This window comes from Sebastes umbrosus, chromosome 6, assembly GCF_015220745.1.
Source record: "Sebastes umbrosus isolate fSebUmb1 chromosome 6, fSebUmb1.pri, whole genome shotgun sequence".
In the NCBI taxonomy this organism is placed as follows: domain Eukaryota; kingdom Metazoa; phylum Chordata; class Actinopteri; order Perciformes; family Sebastidae; genus Sebastes; species Sebastes umbrosus.
The window spans coordinates 11,784,390-11,807,533 of NC_051274.1; the positions used below are offsets into that span (position 1 = coordinate 11,784,390).

Here is a 23,144-nt window from a genome sequence, read left to right on the forward strand (position 1 = left end):
TGAACAGATAAAAGAAAGTGTCATTATTTGCGATTAATCGGGATTAACTATGAATTAATTGTGATTAAATATTGTAATCCATTGACAGCCCAAATAGTTACATTTTAAAGTGCAGTTTTCTACTGATACTCTCTTTCAACAAACTCTAAAAAATGCAATATTGCAGTCTTTCGCGAAGTGTTGTGAAAGTTGACATTGTGATGACGATATAAAAAAATGTGCAGTCCTAGCTCTGAACAGGCATTTTTCATTTTACGATTTTCAAAATCGGCAGCAGATTAATCACCAATCATTAGTTGCGGCCGTAAAACAATGTCCATCACAGTGTCCCAGAGTCCCAGGTTACGTCTTCAAATGTCTTGTTTTGTCTGACCAACAGTCCAAAACCCAAAAATGTTAAATTGAATGGTATAAGACAGAGAAAATCATCAATTATCAATCATTTGAGGCCCATGTTGCTTTAAATACGACTTAAGTGTTTAACCGACTATTGTAATAGTTTTCGTGGATTTTCTGTCACTCTACTAATTAAATTAATTGTTACAGCTCTAATAAAATCCTAGAAACCGTCCCACTTCTTCCTGAAAGAAACTGCTGTCTTCATCAACTTGCAGTATAAAACAGACACTCAACAAATCTCAGTTTTTACAGCTGAAGATAAAGCAAAAGTTAACAACAAATCTTACCAAAGTAATCACAGTGGCTTCATCTGCTCTCGGACGCCTACAAGCAGACCCAAACTGCTTCAGACAAATTTATCCAAATCCATTCCCCCCCAAGCGCTAAGCGTTACACAGTGAGAGCACCATAACGCTAGTGTGCCTCAGCTCTTTTGCCCTCCTGCTCACCGCCTCTCAGCCCCCAGCGAATGCGGTCTGGGCACTGTCTATTCACATGATGTCAGCAGCTGCTCGGTTGACAACGAGCTCACTTCAAACACAAGGGAGCTGTATTTCCTCGTCAGGGTTAGCATTGTTGTTCCTCTCCGGTCCTCCTCTCATAAATAAATAAAAAGCCGTGTCCATTCAACTCTGGTGTATATATTTGCCCTATATCCTTCCTGTTCTTATGGGACCCAGGGCTTGGGTGTGAAGCCCTTATTTCCCCTGGCGAAGGGAATATTGCAACTAGCTTTTGCTCTTCAGCTTGTCAGCCGTTTACACCAGACGCTGTGAAAACTTTCCCTGCTGAGGAGACGAACACACAAATCTCTTCCACTCAGAGGTTTTCACCACCTCGCATTCGCTGGCACTTCAGAGTTTCACGCTTACTATTAAGTCACAGTAGAAGTCCCCATCTTCTCTGTCAGACATACAGAATTATCACCGATAACACCGGGATACCCGATGCAATTTTCTATCTCCCTCTCGCTGAGCTGAGATACCGAGAATGATCACTGCCACTCTCACATAATTGCCATCCTAAATGAGCGTACTGAGCTCCTGCGCCCGAAGGCATTATGAATCAGCCGAGGAACAGGAGATAAGAAGCCTGACCAAGGCTATTAGCATCAGCTGCTGTGTGGAAAAGTCCTCAGTGAACTAATGAATAAAACAAAAGGCCCCGGTGAAGGCGGCTTCTTCAGAAAGCTACAGCCAAATCAAAAATCAATCCAGCTTGGACAGATGATCTCGGCCGGCATACAGAGGAGGAGCAGCTAGAGTTGTGTTCCCCACTTCACAAGTCGGAGCACTTCAGAGGAGATCTATTCCTAGCTTTGGTTTTTAGTGAGAAACATGAATGGCTTTGCTCCAAAAAGATTACTTCCACCATTGAAAAAAACTCTCTGATGTCGACTGCTGGCATGTTGAATGGATTATTTGCATTATTGATTCATCATTCATTTTCTCCATTAATCAATTTGTTGTGAGGGGATTTCCCAAAGTCTGAGGTGACTCATCAAATGTTTTGTTTTGTCTCAACAGTCCAAAACTCAAATATATACAATTACAATGATGTCAGATCAGCAAATATTCACATTTAAGAAGCTGGAACCAGAGAATTTTTTGCCATTTTTGTCTGAAAAAATACTGAAACAATTAATCAATTATCAAAGTAGTTGCACATTGATTTGTTGTCAATCGACTAATCATTTCAGCTCTACTTAATTATTATAAAACTGTTTACTCTCTGAGGACAGACAATTGAAATATCACACACAATGTAACTGCTATTTCCCTAAACTACAAAGTCCTGAAAAAATAGATGAGAATAGACACAGACAACTTCTTGTTGTTGGGGCGGCTGGGAAGAGGGTAGAGCAGGTCGTCCACCAATCAGAAGGTCGTGGTTCGATCCCCAGCTCCTCCAGTCACATGTCAAAGTGTCCTTCAGCAAGACACTTAACCCCAAATTGCTCCCGAAGGCTGTGCCATCGGTGTGTGAGTGAGTATTTAGATTAGATCCTGATGGGCAGGCTGGCACCTTGCATGGCAGCCTCTGCCATCAGTGTGTGTATGAATGGGTGAATGCTGACATGTAGAGTACAACGCTTTGAGTGGTCAGAAGACCAGAAAAACGCTATATAAATCCATTTATACAAGTCCATTTACCATTTACACATTTGAAAAAAAAAAACAATGTGTTACCTATTTTACTACTAAAGTACTACTGCTACTATGTGTCATGAGATAACTTCTGTTGTGATTTGGCACTATATAAATAAAATTTACTTGACTACTACTACTACCAAAACAAAAATATCTTCAGTTTGCAATCATATGAGAATGAAAAACAAAAAATATTCACATTTGATAAGTTGGAACCAGTGGATTTTTGCTAAAAAAGGTATTGTGTGTAGGATTTGGCAGCATCTGGTGGTGTGGTTGCAGACTGCAACCAACCGAGTACCCCTCCGCTCACTCCTCCTTTTCCAATACTGCGGTAACGTGAGCCGCCGAGTGCAAAACCGTGGTAACGCCGTTCGCCTCACTCAGAGGCCATCCTCACCATATTAACACTACTTTAGGAGCAACGGAAGTCAGACGGCGGCTGACGGTACCACGGTTTTGCGGCTCACGTTATTGCAGTTTCACAAGCGTGTGGGAGAACTACGGTGGTCTTCAGGTAACGTAAAAACGTGAAAGGCCGTCGCTACAGCCAGTGTTTGGAAGTGTGTAGAAACATGGCGCAGCAACATGGCGGACTCCATGAAAGGGGACCCGCTCCCTATGTAGATATGAAGGGCTCATTCTACTTCATATTCCATTTCTGCTAATAGGTAGAAATGCAGTTTGTAGAAATGCTACAAACTGGTGCTTTAAAAGTTTGTTAATTAATAGACTAATTGTTGCTATAATGTGCATGAAGATGAAATCAAACTAAACACAAAAGCAGGTTGATAAACCTGAAGTTTTCCACAGTGTTGATGGCTTTACAAAACCGGCCAGATCATTCTTTGTTTTCACCAGGAGTAAGGATCGATTATCTGCTCACTGCCTGTTAACTAATCCCCTATGAGCGTAGGGGATTAGAAGGTCAAAGATGCAACGAGGTACTAAAGCAACATGAGCCCCGGTGGTCAGAAAAAATCTATTATAAACTTTGCAGGCAACCTGTGTGGATAAGTGTCTATGTACAGAAGGTCTTGACTTTGTTCCTGAGGTTATCGAGATCAATGTGGCAGGTGGGCTGCTGTTAAACAGCGATTCACCCATCAGCAAGTCAGCTTACCATTGCTAGATATCCCCCACAGTCATAGTGAAATGAGGCTAAAACAACAAGGTTAACACACTTCTTTTTGTTGGAGAAAATAGTTCTATTTAACTCTTCATTTGATAATCAAAACAGTGATTCAAATAAACTCCCACATTTTTAACAGCAGGCTAATCGTTCTGTAAGAGACTGAAGCATACATGAGTATTAATGGCCAAATAATAACACCTGAGTGTCAGTAACAAAGTGAGAGGGATTTCAGACTTGTATGGCTTCATATAGCTGTGTTGAGCACACAAGTATTCAAAGACTTGTTGTGCCTGTGAATAATGAGACCTGGAGGAGACATACAGATAGCGAGTGGTAATACAGAGGATGAGACCTTCAGGAAAAGCAGAAAGAAGATGTTTGGAAGATGAAGCAGTATCCACTGAAAGGCCAGGGAGATATGACCACTTGACAATACTGTACCGAGTATCACGTGTACAAGACATTTTCTTATTATAAATATACTACCCGATAAATGTCGTGCTGCAATATGTGTTTTCAAAATGGATTAATGTTGGAAAATAAGTAAAGATGGAAAGTGCTGGTGTAGCTCAGCACTCCGTACAAGTCTAACAAAATTATTTATGTTTTCCATATGATTATGTTAGTTTTGTGACTTATTGAAATGCCACGATTTCTAAAATTGACATCATTAGGTCCAGTATTAGAAATACAGATTCATCAACTGTTTGGGGCCTAACGGTGGACAACATTCTTTAGTATGACAACAGATGATGAAATTGCTATCAATAAAATTAAGTCATTCACATGTGCACTAGACTCCATTCCTACCAAAATGTAAATCCAGCTTCCAGTGCCTCTCTTACAAAACAACAAGAATAATCAACATGTCTCTGCAATCAGGTACTTTCCCCTCTGCTTAAAACAACTTTGGTGAAGCTTGATATGGACACGAGTGGCCTTGCTAATTACAGGCCCATCACAAATCCAATCCAAAACCTTTTTTGAGGAAACTTCCTGAGAAGATTGTATTTGAGCAACTACATGATCATCTGAATACTAATAAGATGAGTTAAATTCCAGACTGGCTATCGGACCAACTATAGCACTGAAACCACTGAAACCAGAATTTCGACTGATTCAAACAATGTGTCTGTTCTCTTTTTGATGGATTCGGGCACAGCATTTGATACTATTAATCATGGCATTTTAATCAATCAACTTGAGAAATGGGTATGTCTCTCTGGTGCAGTGCTTGACTGGTTTCGCTCATACTTGTCAAAAAGAAAAATCTTTGCTAGTTTAGGCGACTTGGTGTCAGAGACATTTGACATTGAATACGGTGTTCCTCAAGGAAGCATTTTAGGTCCTCTGTTTCTTTATACATGCTCCCTCTGGGCAACATATTTAGTCACTATAATGTCATATCACTGTTATGCTGATGACACACAACTATATATATATATCTCTGTTTTACCAGACGACCCCAGTTTTTATAGGGATGTGCATTCTAAACAAAAATACTATACGATTATCACTGGGAACTAGTCGATTATTTTTAGAAATCGCCGCATGAAGCTGCTGAACATGCCACACACGTTACCCGTAGTAACGTTACTACCAGCACCAACGACGGTTAAAACAAGGGAAAATATATATTATTAAGACAGGATGACAGTCGCATAAACTAGTCGATTTTTTATCATTTAATGACTATTCGAAAAATCAAAAATCATGACCCATCCCTAATTCTTTAAATGCTCCTTTTACCTGTTTCACAGATATCAACATTTGGGAGAGTCAAAACTTTAAAAAAAGAAATGAGCAGGAAACTGGAATTCTACTTGTAGGTTCAAAAGCAGAAAGCAGAAAGGCAGAGACTACAGTCGGTGTTTGTTAGCCTGTCAAGGCATTAAAACACGTTACAGATCTGAGAGTGATTTTAGACTCTGATCTGAAGTTTATTAGCCATTTTAACGAGGTCGCAAAAACATCCGTTTTTCATATGAGGAACGTCGCCAAAATTAGACCACTTCTAACTCAGAACAATGCTGAGATACTGATACTGTACATGCTTTTTTTTTTTTACAAACTGGTTAGATTATTGCAAATCTCCCATCAAGAACTCTTCGATATTCCACTGCCATTCTTTTAGAAGTTCCTAAAGTGTCCCACAAGAAATCTGGTGAGGCTGCTTTCTGTTTTTGTAGCCCTAAACTGTGGAACACCCTCCCCTTAGATCTTAGAACAGCAATCTCCCTTGGAATCATTGCTATTTCTTTTTACTTATTGTTTATTTTCATCTGATCCTGTTTTATTAAGCACTTGGGCTGCAACTTCGCATGAAATGCGCTATACAAATAGTGTTATTGTTATTATTACTAAGAAGGGTCACGTGTGTATGTAATACATATTGCAGTGTTGACTGTATCCATTTCTCGTTGAAAAGTTAATCAAAAAATGACCACAAGGCGACAAAAGCAAACACGAAGAAGCACAAAACAGCCACAATGAGATGCAAAATGACCACAGAGAGGCAAAACGACCACAGAGACATGCAAAACAGCCACAAGTTGATGCATAATGACTGCAAAGAGACAAAAACAGCCACAGAGAGATGCAAAAAAGCCACAAAGGGACACAAAATGGCCACAAAGAGATGTAATATGACTTCCAAGAGACGCTTAACACATTACTTATTTTACAAATGTGCCACCACCCATTGACAAGTTTCTAAACCCACCCCTGAACGCACAGTCATGATGTTGCTTAACTAGCGGGCTTCAGTGGTGTCTGGCTGCTGCTGCTGAACTCAGCTAATTCTTGTCACACTAGACTATTTCTTGGTCGGGTGCAATGTGACTTCCTGGAATGACCACTGGTTGTTTGGACACCTCACAATGACGACAAAACTATTCATGTTGAACAGAGATGTGAGGAGTGGTATCTATCTTCTCAGACAGAGAATAAACCCATTTCCCCAAATGTCAAACTATTCCTTTAAGAAAATACCAATTGACGTCACCAAGTGATTCCACCCAGATGACCACATCACATTCCCATGACCAGCCTCTGCACAGGAAGTCCTTCATGACTTCCAGTTAACTCAAACCACACTGATCACCGCGGCTGAAAAGCTGACAAATGCGTTAAACATTTACATAAAATACGTATTTAAATATATATTTAATTAAAGCAGACAGCTCCTCCCATGTCGCCTCATCTGTTAAACAGATGGCAGGAGAGGGTAATGAACACTGAAGAGACAGACAATACTTGTACCACAGACCATGTTCCCTTTTTGTTAGCACAGCTCACATGGCAACAGCTGGGTCAATCAATACCAGTTTTTGAGGCGAGAGAGCATCATAATATCGCTTCACACAATACGGAAGCACAGGAAAAGTAACAAGATCGCATATACGAGGATCAGATATCCATATTCGGAGGTGAGTAAAGGTTACATTACCAGAGAGGTGTTGGATATACAACACTGTGTCCTGCGTGCGAGTGTCCCTGTGGCACGAAACTGGTGATCGATCAATGCTTTTACAGGCAGCAGAGAGACGAGTGTCCAGACGGCCCGACATATGACACTATGAGTCTACTGTAGCAGCATGCCCTGCCTCCAGCTATAGGGAATCCCCTGGTTTGTGTGTGTTTGTGTGTGTAGGAATAGGATGGGTGTGAGTGAGTGAGTCTCATCAACCACCCGTGATTCACAGCTGAGTCAGGAGCAGGTGCTTCGACTGGACTCTGAAATGAGGCCGTGATTACAACACCCCCCACCACCCCCCTCTAAAAAAATCATTCTCACGTCTCAATCTCCCAATGGCGTCGCAACTGTTCGTTTAGTCTCATCCTTCTTGAGACTCTTCACAGGAAGTGTTGTCACAAACACAAATGTGTCGGGAGAAACAGCTTTTATTATGATGACTGGACATGAATACCAGAGATGGCACTCATATGCAGTGGTGAAAAGTAGCTAAGTACATTTACTCTGGAATACTGGACTCAAATACCATTTTTGAGGCTTATTTCCAGTTTCTGCTACTTTCTACCTCTACTCCACTTCAATTTGGAGGGATATATTGTAATCAAGTCAATTTTATTTGTAAATATTTGGATAAGGAATACTTCCCCCAAAAAACCTTTTAACAGGGAAAAAAGAAAAAAATGGAAGAAACCTCAGGAAGAGCAACAGAGGAGGGATCCCCCTTCCAGGATGGACAGACTTGTAATAGATGTCGTGTGTACAGAGTAACAACACAATGAAAATACAACATAGACAATCCATATGACAAAAAATAATATGTACAATGTGAACATATGTGAAAAGGTGGATCCAGGAGGATGTCAAGCAGCTTCCAGGCGTCACCAAACAGATAGAGCCAGAGCAACACGACCTCCTCTTCACGCCAAACAGATAGAGCCAGAGCAACACGACCTCCTCTTCACACCAAACAGATAGAGACAGAGCAACACGACCTCTTCACGCCAAACAGATAGAGACAGAGCAACACAACCTCCTCTTCACGCCAAACAGATAGAGCCAGAGCAACACAACCTCCTCTTCACGCCAAACAGATAGAGCCAGAGCAACACAACCTCCTCTCCACGCCAAACAGATAGAGCCAGAGCAACAATTATTGTATTTTTTAAAAAGTAGTAAACATTAATTCAGGTGTCAAAACTGCTCTATTACCAGTGGGCAACCTCTGGGCCTGAAAAGTGAAGCCAATGCTGAGGTGTCTTAAACTTACATTCTTTCTGATAGCCAGCGACTCCTCTGGCTGCAAAAAAAAGTCTGATTGTATAGAAGTCCATGAGAAAATGAGCCTACTTCTCACTTGATTTATTACCTCAGTAAACATTGTAAACATGAGTTTATGGTCTCAATCTCTAGTTTCAAGTCTCCTTCAATACAGCATGATGTTCATTTAGTAAATTATGGTCCATTTAGAGTCAAATAGACCATAAAGCAAGGTATGTTTTAGGGCGTGGCTACCTTGTGATTGACAGGTCACTACCATGGCGTTGTCCATGTTTTTGTCATACAACTTTAACCTTTTCACAGTGTGTTTTCAGTGAGAGTTAATTATAATATTTTTAGTTGCCTAGAAATGTGATATTCAGCGTTCAGTTGTACTTAGCTCCATCCTCTCATGTCACTTCTGGTTGCAAATAAAACCAGTTGGCGACGGCCAAAAAGTCAAGGCTTCATAACGGTAGTCCACAAACCAATGGATGACATCAAGGTGACTAAGCCCAACCCTTATATACAGTCTATGTCTATCACCCGGTGGTGAAATGTAACTAAGTACTCTTTTTTTTTTTTTACCCTATTGAGGTACTTGTATTTTACTTGAGTATTTCCACTTTGTGCTACTTTCTACTTCTACTACACTACTGTACATCTCAAAGGGAAATACTGTACTTTTTACTCGACTTTACCTGACTGATTTAGTTACTTTGCATATTTAGTTTATTAATACAAAATATAACTCAACTAAGAAATTATGATGCATTATTATAGGTTAGGCAGTATATAAAGTAATTAAAAATAGCTCCATCTTTACCAGCTGCAACATTAACCTAATGTTCACATTAATGCATCGATTATAATCCAATAATATAATATTATTAATATTATTATTTTTCTGAAATGGGCCATTCTGCATTAACTCATTATGCAGCTTTTGGTACTTTAAGTATATTTTGATGCCAATACTTGGAATACTGAAATTGCAGTGTTTCTACACTCTATTGCTACTTTTACTAAAAGATCTGAGTACTTCTTCCACTGCTGCTCGTATGTAACATTCCGTATTTCTCACAATAAAAAAAGTAAAGTTAAGTAAAGTAAAGAGATTAATGTTCCTTTAGACAAACATATCTGAACAGTTATTCTATCGTTTACTTAAAAAGCCAACCTAATTTATGTCTGTGTAAAGCAGCTCTAGGGGATGTTGTAAGTTAATGAAGTGGGTATAACTCTTTTAAAAAGGTGCTAAATCCAAGTTGAAAATATTTAGATGTGGGTGGCTCTGCTGTGTGTCTGGAAAATACTGAGAAAGCTGAAAGGACATAAAAAGCACTATTTCAGACATGTTGTTCTGATAGTTGTATAAATGTTATGTCTGTTCTTAACTAAGTATTGAGCTTTAATCGTTTTAATTAAACCTGAAATTTTTGATAATCAAGTAATATCTTAATTTAATTTTAAGCAAAAATGCCAAATATGGTATCTTTCCTATTCCCGCTCCTCAAATGTGAAAATTTGTTCCATTTCTCCATTTGATATCATCGTACATTAAATGTCTTTGGGCTTTGGAGTGCTGGTCAGAAAAAACAAGTAATACAAACATGTTATGACTGGCATGATCTTCATTGTCGTTGTCTAGAAAATATTCTGTAGATTCATTAATAATGACAATGATCATTAGTTGCAGCCTTTCATGTAAAATCAATTTGTAACATTGGTTTTGAAAAGTGCAAATTAAATAAATCTTCATTGTTTGTTAAAGTCTGCAAGCATGGTAAAGAATGCCACTCCTGATTAGACCACTCTCCCTAGATTATATAACTCTGCCCTTCAGGCCTGAACAAAGAAGAGTGATGTGGGTTTAATATAGACTTTGCACTTTTATAATTTATTTGGCTGAAATGGAATATGTTGTTTGAAAGTTAACAGATTGTTGTGTTATGTTAGATCCCTGAGTTTAACCCTATGTCAAGGAGAAAAGACAAAATTCCTGATTGTGGATGCATGAATGATGTAAATTAAAATGATAATGTAATTTATTATTTGTAATCTGTATTATATTTTTGAGATATGTAATATACTCTGTTAATGTTTCTTTGAATAGAAAAAATCATCCACCAACCACCATCCAATTGTTGACAACCATGACTATAATAAATTGTTGGAACGGCTCCCTGGATCCTGTGTTTAAATGTGCACCACGTTAGATGTTTTATGAATCAACGCCACCACAAGCAACATAGCTTTTTCATTGTTATTGGAGCTAAAAATGATGTTTAGAGTCATGTAGTGCTTGTACAGCTGAATCAATTAGTGGATCAAGAGAAAATGAATCTGCATCAATTTTAATAATAATCAATTAATCAATGATCTTTAATTAAGCACAAATGCCAAAACATTCTCTGATTTCAGCTTCAGTTTCAGCTTCCTAAATGTGAAGTTTTGCTGTTTTTCTTTTTGATATCCCAGTAAAAAAAATCTCTGGAACTTCTGATTACAGCTGTAAATAACAACTATTTCTATTATTGATTAATCTGGAGTTTATTTACTGTAGGGCTGCAACTAACAATTATTTTCATTGTCGATTAATCTGTTGATTATTTTCTCGATTAATCGATTAGTTGTTTGGTCTATAAAATGTCAGAAAATGGTGAAACATGTCTAGCAGTGTTTCCCAAGGCCCAAGATGACCTCCTCAAATGTCTTGTATTGTCCACAACTCAAAGTATTCGGTTTACTGTCACAGAGGAGTAAAGTAACCAGAAAATATTCACATTTAAGAAGCTGGAATCAGAGAATTTTGACTTTTTTTCTTAAAGAATTACTCAAACCATTTAATGGATTATCAAAATCGTTGGCAAGACAAAAAAAAACATTAAACATTCATATTTGAAGAGCTGAAACCAGTGAATCTCTGGCATTGCTGCTTAAAAATCAAACATGATAATAATGTAATTCTTGTAAAGCTGAAACAACTACTATTACTTATCGATAAGTTGATCAACAAAAAATGTATTGGCAACAGTTTTGACAATCAATCATTAATGTTGTCATTCCAGTTTCTAAAATGTGAAGATTTGCTGCTTTTTTCAGTATTCACTTATTTAAAAATCAATGTCTTTCGTCAGAAAACAATTGACAGAATTATCTGTAATCAAAGTGATTATTAGTTGCAGTTGATGGATCCAATCACAGTGTGTGTGATGAAGATTCAAATCAAATTAGAGTAATATTTTAAATCTGTATAAATTAATATGGTATTCCTCTGTCCTGATTGTCTCAATATTACTTGTTGGGCTTTAACTAAAGATCATTTTTGTTATTGATTTATCTGCCAATTGTCCTCAAGTCATCGATTTGTTGTTTGGTAAAAAAATTGGCAGTAAATTGATAAAAATGCCCATCACAGTTTTCTAAAGCTCAAAGTGACGTTTTACTCGACCAACAGTTCAGTTTACATTTTGGGCATTTCTGCTAAAAACAATGACTTCTAATCGATTACATTTTCTGCCAATCGACCAACCAATTAATCAACTGATTGTTTTAGCTTTAATTACTAGTCATGTCCCCATTCCCACAAGTCCTCAGGTGTTTCTACGTCTAGAGGCTGCTGTACTGATGTGGATAGCTGCTGTGCTGCTCGGTGATATTCCTCCACTGTCCGTTCTATCTATTCTAATTCTACTGCAAGGTTGCCCGGTTCTATTTCTGTGCACACATTTAACAACACGAGACCGCAGCAGGAAGCAGGTGGTTTGTTTGCCTGTGTTGTTTATGCCCTATCTTTTCCCAGGCTCTGTGCGCACACACTGGAGGCTGAAAAAGACCCTTGAGTTTGACGAGGAGGAGGAGGAGGAGGAGGAGGAGGAGGTGGAGGATGAAGCGAGGACAAGAGGGAGATAAGGGGAGGGAGCTGTGGAGGCAAATGAGGAGAGGATGATGGGATGGAAAGCAGATGAGGACGAGGGAAAGAGAGAAAGCATGACAATTACGAGAGAAAAAGGAAGAACGAGTGATGCAGGAATGCATGCATGTTTACTGCGCTTTCTAAATATGGAAATATCCTTCACTGGCTCCAATACTTAAAAAAAAAAAAAAAACTTGAGAAACATAATACATCCTCCTCGGCTATGCTGCAGCAAGCAACCATTTAGCCAATTAGTAACAGAATATATGATTTGGTTGCGGGCTACGTCCCTCTGCACCACCTGTTTTAACCCACAACTCCCCCAACTCCCCCATCCTCTCTCTAATAAAATACCACACAACAGAAACCAGCCACAGACTGCTCACTTACAAAGCTACATTTCATCACTTCAACCACAACTGATCCTTACGCTGCATCTGAAATAATCTGAAGTCGCTCCCCTCACCTGTACCGACGGCCACGATGTGTCTGAGGTTTGCCAAGTAATTTCACTCAGCTGCATCATCACACTGTTCTCCCACAAGTCTAGGAGGATGTGGGCGTCATGTGATTCGATTTGCTGAGTTGACGGGGATAGAAAGGCACATACATAACCCTCCCCACAAGCAAACACACAAAAAGAGAGCAGAGGCGAAAGCTGCACTTTCCTCCAGACCTAAATAAGGAGACCATCGCTCATGTTGGTATACAGGACAAACACCTTTAGTTCTTCTAATGTAGGCTACAACAAACTGTGACACTAGGAAGTAGTCAGGTCCTTTACTCAAGTAAAAGTACCAATACAACAATGTACTACTCTGCTACAAGTAAAAGTCCTTCATTCAAAATACCACTTAAAGCAGCAGTGGGTAGAATTGGAGCAAATATGATTAAAAAAAGTTATTTTTATAAAACGGTCACTATATCCTGACAGTAGTGCATGAGACAGGTAATCTGAAAGGAATTAAGTGCCTCTGTGTCCTCCTAATGGCATCTGCAAGATTTCACAGGCCGGAGGAAGACAACCAATCAGAGCCGAGCTGGAGCCTTGTCGTCTCTGAGCAGCTGTCAATCACTCCTGTTCAATCAATATACTGTATAAAATGTTTTCAGAAACATTGTGTTGTGTACTGTTTAGCTTTAGCTTTAGTAAAATGAGAAAGTTTGTTACCCGGCAGCCATGTTGAGATCAGATGAAGAAATTCTAAGCACCGCCCACCAGCTGGAGCACACTTTCTCATTTTACAGCTAAACAGTACACTACACGATGTTTCCATCAACATTTGAGGATTGAAATAGACATCGGTTAAAACGGTTAAAAGAAATGTTAATAATTAACTCAAAAGCTGAGCAGCTCAGAGGATCAGCTCGTCTCTTCAAGGAGAAAAGCTGGTCCACCTTAACAGCCCACTTTAAGAGCCGGAGTTGCAGGATACAGGAAGTCGGCAGCTGACAACCTGCTAAACTAAACTAAATGTGCGGTGGAGACTTTTATTCGGAAAGTTGGCTGCATGTCCGCGACCCTACACGCAGCATCGTAGCTGCTAAGTTAACGCTCCCAGACAGACTGTTGTGCTCCTGCAGCTGATACACCGCTGCATGCGAGGCACAAATCTTGTCGGTTAATAATGGGTTAACGAGGGTCGGTTATCGGTTAAGAAAATTATTCAAAATGAGCATCCCTAATGCACACTGGGAAAAAGAATGGAAAATATACACAACGTATCGTCACACTAACCTTTCTCTCTGTAAAGAGGACAATACTTATAAACTGGAAAATCTATATACCAGACTGCTATAATAAACATAACTGGCTGAAGGACGTGTTGGATTTATTATGGATGGAGAGTACAGCTTAAACCCTCAAAGACTATGATAATGTTCTAGGCCTGGGACTCTCACTAGAGAATACATGAATAATAACCTGTCTCAGAAGTATGTATACATGTGCTACAGGATTGTGAGATAGGACCCCCTCAACCCCAGGCTTGGCTTTCCCTGGAGCCCCCCAAGGGAGAACGAGGCCTCCTTTCCCTGTCTAATGTGTGTTTTTCAATGAAAAGTCGGCATGTAGTGTTTTCCTACAGGCCATTTAACAATAACAATTTATTTGTCTAATCAAGAGTAATTAACACATTTGATGAATCAGGTTTTCCTCTGGCAACACAAAGGGAAATGGGATGTTCGGTTTTATAAAGTGAATGTTAATGACAAGTCAATTTGCTCTCTACTTCCTGTGAGCAACCCTCTATCAACATCGCTCATCGTTTCTCCTCCTCTGGGATTTGGATGAAAACCTTCTCTGAAAAACAATCAAATATTTTAAAGCAAACCGAGCGTGAGAATTCCCCAAAGTGGATCAACTCAAAAGCACAAAGCAGATCACAAGCTTACGTCTCGCCGTCAAACATCGAAGGTCACGTTGTTCCTTTTACCCTCCGGCATCTTTCTGTCTCATCACTTCACTTCATGGAATTTGAAATGGGCCACTCCACCTAAAATAATCAAAGCTCATTTGCAGTTTTTTCATGAAGAGAGATTCCCATCAAATCATCTCTCGCTGACTTGCGAGGCCAAAACAGGACACGTCTATTTTACTTCCAAACCAGTTCACATGGATGAGAATTAATTTACATAATGAGGCTTGATTAAAATTTCTCTCGCCAAATACATTCAAAAGCAGTGTTTATTCAACACCTCTACCCTACAGTATCTGTGTTATGTATGCTGACGCTGTGGGCCAGTCCAGCTGAAGTAAGAGGGCGTAACTCGGCTTTTAAATCAACTGGCTTAATGCTGAAAAACAGACTTTGAAGAGCAACCTCACCGGACAATGTCATTCATCAGGAAGAGGGAATACGAGGGGAAATAGATTTGGGTCTGATAAATGCAGAAACAATAAAAAATTGGCTAATGGATATGAAATATCTGTCTATTTTCTGTAGCAACTTAATGTGTGTAGGGTTGCAGCTGCAGGCTGTAACAGGGTTTTCGGCCAAGCTATTTAAATTGGCTTGGTCACTTTATATTTCCTGTGCCAATTTTCAGTTGGAATCAAATCTACCAAACATTTAAGTGCTACTCCACCCAAAATCGATCATTTGACTATGACGCACTCGTTCCCTGCGGGCGGGCATAATAAGTTAGTAGTTTTATCCCTTGCATAGGCTGTGGTCAGCTTGTATTCACGGTGGTTACAGTATATTTCAATGGTGACCCAGTTTCACGTCGTACAAAAAGTCCCAGGGAAACTTCTCAGACTATTCCTGGAGAAGAACTGTCCTTTCTGCTGTCTGTCAGTATTCTCTCAGTATGTCACAAATACTCACATGTGACTAACACTGTCCCAGACGGTTTCAATCTCCGCGTACTGTGCCTGCTCGCAAGCAACAGCTGTTCTCCACAGCAAAAACAAATTACAAAGTTTTGTACCAAAACCATAGACTGTTTATAAGAAGTGGACGTAGTCACCGTGACGACACCCATTGGTTTGTGGACTACGGCTTTGAAGCCACGAGTTCGACTTTTTAAGGTGACCAAAATGTTACAATTCACTTTCATGAACTGAAAACACATTTTTTTAAGGGTTAAAGTTCTAAGACGAAAACATGGACAACTCCCAGACCACACAACGCTGTGGTAGCGACCTGTCAATCACAAGGCAGCCACGCCCTAAAGCATCCCCTGCTTTATGGTCTATTTGACTGTAAATGGGACCATCATTTACATCATGCTGTATTGAAGAAGACATGAAACCAGCGACTGAGACCATAAACTCATGTTTACAATGTTTACTGAGGTAATAAATCAAGTGAGAAGTAGGGTCATTTTCTCACAGACTTCTATTCAATCTGACTTTTGCAATACACCCCCTGCTGGCTATTAGAAAGAATGCAAGTTTAAGGCACTTCCACAGTGGCTTCACTTTTCAGACCCGAAGGTTGCCCACTGGCTAAAACAAAAAAAAAAACATGGGTTGAGTCAGAGCTGCAATACATAATCAATTGATTCACTGATTCAGACACTTGTTCTTCTCTTACATTATAGAAAACAATATTTTTGCTTTTGGACTGCTGGTCAGAAAAAACAAGACATTTGATGACATTACCTTGAACAGTTTTTGAATGGTATCTAATAGACCAAAAGATTTATCAACAACAATATTAATCAAACTTAAAAAAAAAAAAATACTACTATTCAAGCTTAAATATGGTCAAATTAATTTTCATCATATTTCCTTTGGTTATTATAAAAACTGAACAGTGTATCGCATTTTGGTGAACTCTACAAAAGAACTAACTTCAAATACCATAAACACAAGCAGGTTGGTGGTTAAAAGGTTTGAACAGTTGACTGGAAATGACTTTGAATACAGCATTGTGTCTACGTCTTAGATTCTATGCACCCATTCATGTTGTAACTAACAACTCAGCAATTATATACTTGCTGCACCTCACTAGTTTGACTAGCAAATGTTAATATAAAAGAAATGGCCACAGTAGGTAGAGGAGTGCAGACCAGCAGCCTAGTTTGCGGTCCCTGCTGTGCCTGCTCTACCTCAGGTTGACCGTTGGAAAGGTACACTCAAGTGGCAAATGAAACTAAACCTGCTACTAACAGTAACAGAAACTGTCAACAATCAGTATATTTCGGTACATAGTAGAACCGGCAGACCGGCACAAGTCCAGCCATAAATAGGTGTAGACATGCCCTTTAATCACCCGTTTTCATATCAATACTTCCTCCTGCTCCAACCACTCCATTAGACCTGTCAGCTATCATCATTACACACGACCAGCACCCACGACTCTGCGGCTATTTATAGCGCCTGTATCATTATTTCATCATCATAGGCTGTAATGCCTCAATCATCGTCATTAAACGTCAGAAAGATAATCAATTTCAATTTACTTTATAGCGCCGTTATCAAAACAGTCTTTACAAAGGGCTTCACAATAAAGGATTAAATGAAAGGAGCCTTAAAACGGGATAATAAATGATGCCTCAAATAAAAGATTGACAAAATTGCTCACAAAAACATTTAAATGCACCTTTCATTGATATTCTACAACAACTACACATCACTGTGTAGACTGCAGATATATCAGACAGTGAAACCAAACTACACAGACAATGTTTTATTATTTAGATTTCAACTCTCGCTTTTCAGTATAGTTCATCTACCTGTCATAACATCTAACTGGTCTTTTGTAAATAAAAGTGTGGGAAATGATGTAAGCATGGTTTTTGTGCACACGTGGTTTATACATCCGACTGAAATAGATCAACTGAAATCACTTTCAAGCTTTGGCTACATAGAATAATAAGGAGTTACAGAGTAAATAATCATTTAATTTGTCTCGCAGCGGTCTGCAGTCTCTTTGTGTCTATCAGAAAGCCTATTGTGTCTGACACACTGACGGCCGGGGTGATGCCACTCATTTTCTCCTCAGGGGGGAAGTCAGGGAGCTAAAAACAGAGGAGCTTAAAGTCCTCTGCACACAAGGCAAAGAATGCTGCTTGAGGTCAACGCTGTTGAACCGACAAATCCCTGTCCACAAAATATGTACACATTAAACCCATGATTATACAGAGGGAGACATATAAAAATAGACCGCGAGCAGTGCGTTCACATGGTACCACAACCCTGCCACACTGTTATAGACTGTTGTTTTCTGATCCCTGTTATTTTAATCAAGGAAAGGTCTCTGCATGGGCAGGCGACTGATGGACATAATCTCAGAGAAATCTAGAAGCCACTTGAACCAATGCTGAGTATAGATGCTATTTTTATCATGTTTTGTCCCATCCGTACTGCAGAAAAGCTATGAATCTAGCTGCATCAGATTCCTATTAAAGGACAGTATTCTCAAACTAGGAATGAAATAATCTACGTGTACAACATGTTGAGGAAAGCTTTTTTTTTAAAGGGGACCTATTATGCTTTTGTGCTTTTTCCCTTAGTGTGTTATATAGTTGTTTTGTGCATGTAGAAGGTCTGCAAATTTACCATTCTCCCCCACAGAAACACTGCTCCTGAACTGCCTGAAACACCTTGCTTGAAGTCCCGCCTTTTCTTCCGTAACGTGGTGATGTCACCAAGTAACACATTTGCATAACGGCTAGTTTGGCACGCCCTCAAACAAAGCTAGTTAGAGGGGAGCTGGAGCGGAGTCCAAAGAGTTTGGTTTGGTTGACCAATCACAGCAGAGCGGGCCAGCTGACCAATCAGAGCAGACTGGGCTTTTCAGAAGGGGGAGGGACAGGAGCTCAAACAGAGCGTTTCAGACAGAGGGTGTAAAGATCTGCTGCAGCACAGCCGGTATGAGAAACGTAAAGCGTTTTTTTTTTTAACATTAAAGCATATAAACATGTTGTAGTAGAAACCCAAAATAGCAGTATGCACCTGAAAATAAGCACAATAGGTCCTCTTTAACCTTCAGCAGGACTACAAGTGGAGAACAAAGAAAGCTGTCTGACAAGAAAAAGAAAATCTGATGACCACTTGAGGAAAAACAAGCACACAGTAACCGTCCAACCCCCGCCGTGTATTCTTCATGCAGTGGGATATGGAGGTCCGAATGTTCTCAGGGTAATCATGTTATTGTTGGCAGCCCTCAGCAGGAGCAGATACAACTCCCATTTACTGAAGGAGTTGCAGGAAGAGAATGGTGTCGGTTGAGAGTGTGGGTCATGCAGCACTGCAGATAACGGCACTAGTGTGATCTGATTACTCCTGATTTAACCGCTTTCTGAATAACAGGCGTCACAGATTAGAAGATGCATGAGGCACAAAGGCCTCTGGGGACGAGCCTTCATATCATAATAGCCAGAACATGAGCACATGTAATCTCAACGGTAAGCGGCCTGTCTTTTTCTTCCTCCGCAGACTTGTTTGGATTGGGTAAATATGATTGAAACACAGGTGGTTCTGCAGGGAGCTGTCCAAGGTCAGAGGGGCATGCATGTCTCTCTAGTAGCAGGCAGCGGGCTTTCTTGCATCGCTGCGTTCGCTGTTCTGGCTGCTCTCCACCCCCCCTCTGGCCATTTTGAAGGATAACAGACCATGTTTGGTTAGCTGGTACAAAGAGAGGAGACGAGGCAGTGCACAGCCACTCCAAAAAAAGACATATCTGACATCACACTGTACAGAATTTAATCTTAAATGCATCAGGTGGTTGAATCCCCTAATAGACATGTGATTTTCCACCTATATAGAGACGATTATATGCTCTTAAAATGTCAAAATTATGTCCAGGGATGATGCTATTTGACGTATGGCCAGACAGATTCACCTTCAGCTGGAGCTCTTGGAAACAACATGAGGTGTATTTGTTTCTGTCTAGCATATATTACTCAAGCTGAAATGATTAGTCGATATAATCTGCAGCTACTTTGAAAATCATATTCATTTTTCAAGATTGCCAAATATTCCTGAGTTGCAGCTTCTAAATTATGAAGATGTGTTAGGTTTCTTTGTCTTATAGAATAGTGAACTGAATATCTGCAGGTTTTGAAGCGTTGATCAGACAAAAGAAGTTATTTGATATCATCACCTTGGGCTCTAGGACATCGTGATGGACATTTTCTGATATTTTTAAAAGGACTTATTATAATTTTTGCTTTTCTCCCTTTCCTTTAGTGTGTTAAATACTGTAGTTTTTGTGCATGTAAAAGGTCTGCAACGTTACTAAGCCCAAAGTCCACGCCAAAGGGAGTTACTCTCCCTTGAAGCTGCTTGAAGTCCTGCTCTTTCTTCCGTAACGTGGTGATGTCACCAAGTAAGACATTTGCATAACGCCTAGTTTGGCACGCCAAACAAAGCTAGTTAGAGCGGAGTCTGAAGAATATGGTTTGGTTGACCAATCACAACAGAGTGGGCCAGCTGACCAATCAGAGCAGACTGGGCTTTTCGGGAGGGGGGCGGGGCAGGAGATCAAACAGAGCGTTTCAGACAGAGGGTGAAAAGAGGTGCTGCAGCACAGCCGGTATGAGAAAAATAAAGCATTTTTGAACATTAAAGTATGTAAACATGTTCTAGTAGAAACTCAAAATAAAAGTATGCACCTGAAAATAAGCATAGTAGGCCCCCTTTAAGTCAAAAGTCTCATCAATTAAACAAGAAAATAATGAGCAGAAAATGAAAATAATCAATAATTGCAGCCAATAATTGCCCCTATAGCTTTATTCCTTTTACCCTGCTACCCAGAATCACACAGTTGCCTGCTTTTCTTCCAAAAATGTGAATTTAATGTGATATGCAACAGTTTCCCAGAAATGCCAAACCCTTGTTTGTTAACCTTGTCCCTTGTCAAGACATGCCACAATCCAGCTGGCACTGCTCTGAAATAAAACTGGTTATATTGCAACACACTAGTACTTTAATTTAAATCGGGTACATTTTTATGTCTCGATTACATGTTCAGCGTTCACTGACTGAGCTCTGTGGAGAGCCTACTGTCAGCCAGCCAGTCGACACCAGTGAAGTGAAGCACCACAGGCAGACAAGAAGCCAGTATTTATCTTCACCAGTGCCCATGCCCAGTAACACTGGCACTTGCCCAGCAACACTCATGCAAAGTGGGGGGTCTCAGGCTGCTCCCCCCCCATCCAACACCCCACCACCACCCCACCCTGCCTGCTGCTGCTGCTGCTGCTGAATCTCTGAGCACCATCATCTCCATCCAGCCCTGTCATTACAGAGATTCACCTCCAGAAAAACTGGACTGACATGTTCCTCCTTCTCCTCCTCCTCTCAGCAGCAGCAGCAGCAGCCAGGTTTTACTGCATGGAAACCTGCTGCCTTGTTATCTAATAGGAAATAAGAAGAGCAAGTTGATTTTGTGTTTACAGGGTGGTTGTTGGCTGGTTCAGATGCACTGACAGCAGATGCAGAAAAGCCCAGTTTGATGAGAGGAGATGAGAGAGGAGATGAGTGCTTTCAATAGCTATCCAGGCTGTCATTAGCTCCCCTGAATGCAGCAGCTAATGTGTGGGAAGGACGTGCATGCCAGTCCTTTAAAACTGTACACACACAATGCACACACTAGCACAATGGATGCACTTGAATGCATTCGAGGGGGGAAATGTGATTAACATTCATAATGTAATTCACGGAGGGTTATTAATTGTGCACCGTGTGTGCAGTGGACACTAGCGGCTGTGTGCAGACAGATGTATTGTCTAATGTTAGCCTGCTGCTGTGTTGCTGGCTGGAAAAATCCTGTATAAAAAAAAAAAAAAAAAAACGTCGTGACTCCGCAGCTCCCTGCGTCTGGTCACTTCAAACATTTACCATTTTAACGCACATAACCCCGCATATAAAGCACACATATATGAGTAATGTGTCGCCACTAACCTTGGTTGGGTCGCCTCCTGTTATCCACTTGTTACGATGGAAACCGAGCACCATGGATACCCCCAGTTAAGTTTCCTGGCAGGCGCACAGCAGAGCGAGCCGAGCCGGGCTGAAAACTGGAGCACGCTGGTGTGGATAATAAAAAAAAAAAAGCCCAGTGGTGGTGAGAGGTAAGTGTGTTAGAAGAAGCCGGGGTTGTGTGGTTTTTTCTCAGGGTACCGTCTGCAAACAACGAGAGAAAGGTTGTGTCTTCAAACAGCTGTTTTCCAAAATGGAGTTATCCTCGTGTGAGCCAATCAGAGCTGAGCTGTGGAGGCTCCCACTCCTCTGTGGGCTGCAGCCAGCAGCTCCACACTGCTGCTCCCTGGAGATAACACGCTCACACATTAGGCTGCTTTTTCCTCTCTCTTTTTTATTTTTTTTTTTTTATTGAGGGATGATTCATTGCAGCTTTATTTAGACGCACATCAAAACCAAGCAGACATCCCAACTGATCCTTTGCAGGGAACCCCCCAGATGTTCCTGATGTTGCAGTGGTGGGAGGAAGTATTCAGATCCTTTACTTATACTAAAATAATCCAAACCACCCTGTGTCATGTAAAAGTCCTGCATTGAAAAAGTTATTTTTAGTAATGCACTTTGTCCCCCTTTGACTGTTATTATATATGATATCATCAAATTACTATTATTAGGCTACTCATGTATTAATGTAAAAGCAGCATTTTACTGTTGAAGTTATTTGAGGTGGTGCTCATTTTCACAAGACTGAACTATCAAGTAATAATTCAGTCTTGTGAAAGGCTCATTGCATGGGTGGAAAAAAGTACAAAATGCAAGTCTCCATCAGGGTCACCCTGATGAAGACCTATGTTGGTCGCAACGCGTTGGTCATTTTAAACAATTATTGCCATGTAAAATAAAGGCATTTTAGTTTTGTTCAAACACTACAGTGTGCCTTGGATTATTTTTGAGGGAGACTTGCATTTTATACTTTTGTCACCCGTGCAATGAGCCCTTCACAGGACTGAATGAGCCCATACACCTGAAGGATCCAAAGAGCACCTGTATGTGATTACCACAGAGAATCAGCAGCGTTTTTACTCCATTGTCTTCATATCAAGTAATAATTATTTTCATTGTACATTAATCTGCTGATTGTTTTCTCCATTAATCGATTGATTGATTGGTTTGTAAAAATTCTGAAAATAGTGAGAAATGCCGTCACAATTACCCAGAGCCCTAAGTGACACCTTCACAATGTTTGTTTTTGTCCAATCAATAGTCCAAACCTCAACATAATTAAAGGGACTGTTTGTAAGAATCAGAAATTGGTTGTAACAGGGACACCTGTGGCCGTTAAGTCAACGAAAGTCAGTGTCCTGTTGCTCGCGCTCGCCCGTGTGCACGCGCTATGTGAATGTGAATATCACTCTATATTTCACCTGCTTGGC

The 23,144-nt window shown here is 40.2% G+C and overlaps 1 protein-coding gene across 4 annotated transcripts in view; it reads right to left on the minus strand.

Moving 5' to 3' along the window:
• The window catches only part of pkig (protein kinase (cAMP-dependent, catalytic) inhibitor gamma), a 33,911-nt gene extending 11,935 nt beyond the window's left edge, over positions 1 to 21,976 (minus strand). The window contains exon 1 of one of the 4 annotated variants that reach the window (XM_037773348.1): positions 21,694 to 21,976. Coding sequence is in view for 1 of the 4 variants with exons in the window: in XM_037773347.1 (XP_037629275.1) it covers positions 14,730 to 14,746 (17 nt within the window). In the remaining 3 variants the exon portion in view is untranslated. Of the gene's footprint in view, positions 1 to 686; positions 826 to 7,132; positions 7,279 to 14,729; positions 14,822 to 21,693 lie in introns of those variants that run through there. The other 3 variants (XM_037773349.1, XM_037773350.1, XM_037773347.1) reach the window with 3 other exon arrangements.
• Between the last annotated feature and the right edge of the window lie 1,168 nt (positions 21,977 to 23,144).